General features: G+C 61.1%; 1 protein-coding gene across 5 annotated transcripts in view; it reads left to right on the top strand.

Annotated features, from left to right (window-relative positions):
• Positions 1-5622, top strand: part of ZFYVE28 (zinc finger FYVE-type containing 28) — a 121341-nt gene extending 115719 nt beyond the window's left edge. For all 5 annotated transcript variants that reach the window (XR_011538815.1, XR_011538814.1, XM_070615207.1 and 2 more), the window contains 4 exons: positions 134-250; positions 1523-1627; positions 3614-3717; positions 4264-5622. Coding sequence is in view for 3 of the 5 variants with exons in the window: in XM_070615207.1 (XP_070471308.1) it covers positions 134-250; positions 1523-1627; positions 3614-3717; positions 4264-4395 (458 nt within the window). In the remaining 2 variants the exon portion in view is untranslated. The remainder of the gene's footprint in view (positions 1-133; positions 251-1522; positions 1628-3613; positions 3718-4263) is intronic.
• Positions 5623-6000: the final 378 nt, after the last annotated feature.

A 6000-nucleotide genomic window follows, 5' to 3' on the forward strand; every position in this document is an offset into this window, starting at 1 on the left:
GTCTCCCAGGGCCGGGCGGCCTCTTGCCCTGACCAACCTGAGGACGTGTTGGTCTCCGGTCATGAGCTCTGGTCGGGTTTCACCAGCCAGCCCTCCGCGCTGATCAGCCTGACCCCCTCGGCCTCCTCCCCAGGTGTGGCTGACCAGCTGCAGACGAACTATGCCAGTGATCTGAGAAGCATTCTCAAGACCCTCTTTGAGGTCATGGCCACCAAGCCGGAAACGGATGACAAGGAAAAGTTAAAGAAGGGTGAGTGCCAGCTCAGGACAGGGACTGTCGCGTCACTGTCCCCAGGAAGTGGGTCCTGCAGAAACCTGGGCTCCCAGCCCTGGACAAATATGGCCTCTCCACAGCCACCCACCTCCTATATGACCTGCCATGTTCCAAGTGGAAACCACCCAGCAGTGCCAGGCTACCTGCTGGAGGACCAAAGGGAGCATGACATAGACCCTGGAAGCGCCCTGAGAGGCCACCTGCCCAGAGAAGTGGCACCACCCCCTGCAGCTTTGCAGGTGGGTCACGACCCCAGACACACGCCCAAGCATGCAGCACCTGCTCCTCTCCCACTGACACGCTCCTGCAAGGCGACCTGACTTCCTAGCGCTGACAGGCTGGGAGGCATGGTGCTCTTCCTCTCAGAGAGAGACCCAGATGTGGCAGTGTCACTTCTACCGAATTCTGTCTGCCAAAGCAGTCAGAGGCCAGCCCAGAGTCAAGGAGGGGGGGTAGGCCTTACCTCTCAATGCAGGGGTGGTCATCTATGACCTGTGGCCAAATATGACCTGCCTCATGTATTTACATGCACTCAACATATCACAGGCACATATGTCTGCTCTCTTGCACACACACTCACATGCACTCACACATGTGCATGCACCCAATCACACGGCATGGGGAGGAGGCCCAACCTCTGTTCATCCACCCCTCGTGCTGGCCTGAGGCATCTGTTCTGGGTGAGATGTCCCTCATCACAAGGGCTTCTGCTCAAGGATGTCTGGGCACACGGAGCAGCTGGCCCTGGCCCTGGAGCCCACACCAGCCTACAGGGCCTGTCCTCACGGGTAGGGAGGAGGAATAGAGCCTATCCTGTGTGCCGACCCAGCTCTGCCTCCCCATACCCGCACCACCAGGCTGCATGCCCCTGTCCGTCAGGGAATTCTAGGCAGGGCTACCTTCTGGAACATTATGGTTCAGAAAAGGCAGGTGAGGTAGACCCGTTCTACAAGCAAGGATGGTGGGCCCCTCGGCCATGTCTAGGCCTAGTCCCCTGCCTGCCTCGGGAGTCACAGTCCAGGGGCACCTGACCTCACACAGACAGCGCAGGGCCCAGGGCAGGAGCAGCTGCACACCTCAGGGCGTTTAGGGGGAAAGGCCTGCGGCCGCAGTCAACACCCAACCTACAGATGTCAAGGGATGGTTGAGCGGGTTTCAGGGAGCAGAGCCCCTGCTGACAGTACCCAGGCACACCCAGCAGGGACAGGTGATGCTTCATTGACCCAGCGCCTGCCCTTCCTCTTCCAGTCACCCAGACCCTGCGGAATGCAGCCTTGGAGGACTGCGCCCTGTGCCAGGAGACACTGTCATCCTCTGAGCTTGCAACCAAGACCCACGACGGTGACTTAGAAGGTGAGTGGGGTGCTCTGGGCGAGGGGCCAACATGCTGCATGAGCAAAGAGCAGCAGGACCCTGTCTGGACGTTTCCATCTCTCTGCCCTGGACCACAGGAAGGCAGTGATCCTCCAGTGGGGGGCCCCTCCCCAGAGGGTCCAGGCCTTTGGCTGCAGCTAGGGGTCGCTGGTCCCAGGGCACTGGCACACACCTACCCCCAGCATTCACCTCCACCACAGGAAAGGCCTCACATGGTGGCATCCGGGGAGCTACCTGCCAGAGTCACAAGGAGCCTTCCTCACGGGGGGCTGCAGACCCTGCTCCCCCACTAGCCTGGAGGTTGGCCGACTGGAGGCCCATTGGCTTGGCAGTCAGAGAGGGAGTATCCAGGCAGGTTGCGGGCTCTGGCAGCACATCTATGGGAAGGGGGCAGCCCAAGACTTGGGCTGGAGGGGCTAAAGGCCTGGGAGAGGCGCTGAGATGGGTGGTGGCAGATAGGCCTGACCAGGTGTCGAATGTGACCAGAGCCGAGAAGAAAGCTGAAGTTGACCCTGTGACAGGCCAGAGGTCACACCACTCCCAGTGTGCCTGGCTGGCTGGGCTGGCCTCTACTGGTCCCCAGCTCAGGCCCTCCCTCAATGCTCCTCGGTGACCGGGGCACACACTGAGGCCAGCTTCACCACTGTCCCCTGCGGGCGACAGAGGCTGGGGGAGGAGTCAGGAGCAGCACAGGCTCCCAGCTTCCTAAGCAACCTGAGCCTCAGTCTTCTCTACCTTTCTGTGAAAGCGCTTGTCACAGGAACTCAGAACCCCTCTGCTCTCGAAGGAATGAGTGTCACGCACTGTGAGGTCTGGACTTGCCCAGCACACAGCCAGGGGCCATGACCTTCCTGGGCTGTCAACACAACCCCCTCCTGGAAGTTGTCCCCCGTGGCAAGGCCTGGGCCCTGGCCAGAGGAGGGGGTGCCAGGCCCAGGAAGTCCTCAGGACCCTCACAGTCCTCCCCAGGCGAGGGGCTGACCTCCAGCGGCTGTGCTGCGGTCCAGGGCTTCACTGGAGCCAGTGCAGGATTTTACACAGGTGGTGGCAAGCGTGAGAGATGGTCTTCCTGCAGTGTGGGAATGGGTTGATGGGGTTCAGAATGGAAGCCAGGAGAGTTGGGTGGGAGGCAGTTGCGGGGTCCATGCAGGCAGGAGGAGGAGCAGCTCGGTGGGAGTACGGTAGGTGAGGAGGAGGGTGAGAAGGAGGCGGGGAGACCCTGCGTGGACAGGCAGCCTTGCTGAATTCCATTTGGAGGCGAGACCTGAGGGCGCAGGGCTTGGAGTCAGGTCTGGGGGTTGTGTGAAGGTGGACTGGAGACCTCTGAGGGCGCTCTGTGGCCCGAGGGAGAGATCCCAGGTGTCTCTTTCCCCCTCTGGGTGTCAGTCCTGGCCTCAGGGCTGGGCACATTTGGGCATCTCAGTGCCCACGATGGGTGGAATTGCCTGTCTTGCCCTGCAAGCCAGCTTCTCCCTGTGCTGATGCACCTCCCGAATTCCAGAGCAAACGTGCCAGAGGCTTCCACTAGTGAGCACCTTGACAAGTGAGATAGGACGGGCCCCACGTGCCCTGGGGAAGGAGGAGGAGGCCCCTGGTCCTGGCCTGGGCTGCACAGGTGTCAGGAGGAGCAGGGCCCTCCGAGAACCTGAGAACTTCTCCGGGGGTGGTTTCTTCATTTTAAGCCCCCACCTATGCCAAGGGCCCTGCCAGGCTGAGTGCTGGCCAGAAGCTCGGGAGAGGTTGGACACTCGCCACCGGTGTCCTGAGTGCAGGTGGCCTGGTCTGGGGCAAGACACAGGCTGAAGCTGGGCACTGATGATAGCTGAGAAGGCTGGCTCGTCCCTGTGATGCTGTCACCTTCCTAGAACCACAGTCAGGAAAAGGAGTCTAGAGGAGAACTGTAGAGGAGAGCGGGGGCTGTGTGGCTCCCTCTGGCTGATGTGTCCCCCACTGTCGTTGTCACAGACCCGCCCGAGTGGGTCCCAGATGAGGCCTGTGGCTTCTGCACGGCATGCAAAGCACCCTTCACCGTCATCCGCCGGAAGCACCACTGCCGCAGCTGTGGGAAGGTAGGTGGGATGCGGTGGTGCAGGGTGTCCCGGGGCCATCCACAGACACAGCACGAGGGTCTGGAAGTCAGGACTGACGCCCCAAGAGGCTGGCGAGGCCTCTGAGCCCCGGGCCCTGCTCTGACTTGGCACAGGGCGTGGACTCCGGGCACTCAGCCCACTGGGTCCAGATGGTGCCGTGCTCGGCCCCCACTGCTTCAGAGGTGGAGACAAGGAAGGCCAGAGAGTCTGAATAGGAGAGCAGCCTTGGTGTGGTGCCAGGATCCCCTCCACAAGCCTGGCCTCCTGGGGCCAAGACTTGCCCCAGGCTTTTCTAAAGGTCCCAGACCCACATAGGGAGCCAGCAGATCTTGCCCACTAACTCCCAGCCTGGTCTGGGTGGGAGGGATGTGCAGGAAGGCCAGGCGGCGCTCAGGGCTCTGACACTGTCCTCCCCGGGCCATCCCTATGGGGGCCATGGTCAGGGAGGGGTGAGACATGGAGAGGGGGCTGTTGAGGACCTTCTCCCTGGCTCACTGTCCCCACTGCCCACTCCTTGCATTCCAGATCTTCTGCTCCCGCTGCTCCTCACACTCGGCGCCGCTGCCCCGCTATGGGCAGGTGAAGCCGGTCCGCGTGTGCACGCACTGCTATATGTTTCACGTCACACCCTTCTACAGCGACAAGGCGGGCATCTGACACAGCGCCCAGACACTCCCCAAGACCGCCAGGGCCTGTGGACTCCCAGGAAGGAGGCACCGAGGGCCGTGCTCCCTGCCTCCTCCATCCAGGCCGCGGCTGCTGGAGAGTTTTCAGTGCATTTCATCGAGCTGCTGCCACCGCCAACGCAGGCGCTGCAGGCCGCCCAGACTTCCAGAGCATCCAGCGCCTCCATCCCACCCACCCCGGCCTCCCCACCCATGGGGACCCCAGGCCAGCCTCAGGGGCCAACAGGAGGTCCGCTTTGCCCAGGGGAGTACCCAGGGGTGTGCCAGGTGGCTGCCTGGGGGTTGGGCTCTTCTCCCGCCTGCGCCCCTGACCCACTGAGTTGCTGCCTCGAGGCTCAGCCATGGCAGAAGGCCTGCTCAGCGCCCGCTCTTAATGGGGGAAGTCGGGTGGTTGTCTGAGCTCCAGGCAGCCTTGGCACCTGGGGCTAAACCCAGGGCAGATGGTAGGCACCTAGGGGAGAGGGACCAGGCCCCAGCATAGCGTACTGCAGGGCTTCCCGTGTGCTTGCTGAGCCAGGAAGCCCGGGCGACCTTGTCTCTCCAGGGCCCTGAGCCCACAGCTGCCCACCTCCTTCCCCAGTGCTGTCCCCTCCCCACTCCTCCCAGGACCTTGGCTAAACAGCATGCATCTCATTTCTTCTCAGAGGGGAAAATGCAGAAGCAGACCCAGGGGTCCTCTGGGCAAGCAGGGGTGCCCCTGGTGATGTCTGCTCACCACTGGCCACCTGCAGATGGGGAGCAGGTGGCTGCCCACACAGCATTGAGACCCACAGGCAGACGTTTACCGGGTCCTTAGGCCAGGGCTCCCTGGGCGGCGGAGGACCATCGGACGTCACCCATTGGGCTGCCAATACCCCCTTCCCTCTGCACTCCCTGGGACCCCAGCGCACCTCCACAGACTGTGGAGCAGCCCAGGACCCAGGCTGAGGGCCCCAGCACGGACACCTCCTCAGGCTTAAATCTCAGGCTTCACGTTGCAATGACGATGCAGTTTTATTTTTAGAGAGATGACACACCTACTGCTTCTTTTATAGGATAAAATCCAATTACTATTTAACAGTGGAATACATGTGCACAAAAATGGCTTCTGTGGGGGGAAAAAAGTATATAATGGAGGGAATAATATGTATTGAGATTATTTTTATTTTCTAAATGCTGTAATTCGAAACCATTTCCATAAATCTATTTAAGAATTGCAGACGCTCTTATTTCTTACGTGGATACAGACTCCTTTTTCTCTGTCTGGGTGTTCTTGCAAACCTGCATTCTCCCCTAGGAAGCTGGGGCCTTCTGAACTCTTGGGACAACTGAAGGGTAGGACTTGGCCTCCCACCAGGCCCCAGGAGAGGGGTGGCCACCTCCCACCCCATCCCACTCCCCACAAGGGTTCTAGTCTCCCCACTGCCCGGCCACCTGCCCAGCCCCTCTTCTCACGTGTCCTCGGCTCAGACCCCTGGCCTGTGCATATGTTTAACAGGGCGTGCTGTTGGACACCCCACCTTGGGGCCCTCCCCACCTTAGTGGTCCTGGTCCTATGCCACCCACCCATCTGGGGCTGCCTTCTGGTGTGCCCTAG

Source organism: Equus przewalskii, chromosome 3, assembly GCF_037783145.1.
Source record: "Equus przewalskii isolate Varuska chromosome 3, EquPr2, whole genome shotgun sequence".
Classification (NCBI taxonomy): domain Eukaryota; kingdom Metazoa; phylum Chordata; class Mammalia; order Perissodactyla; family Equidae; genus Equus; species Equus przewalskii.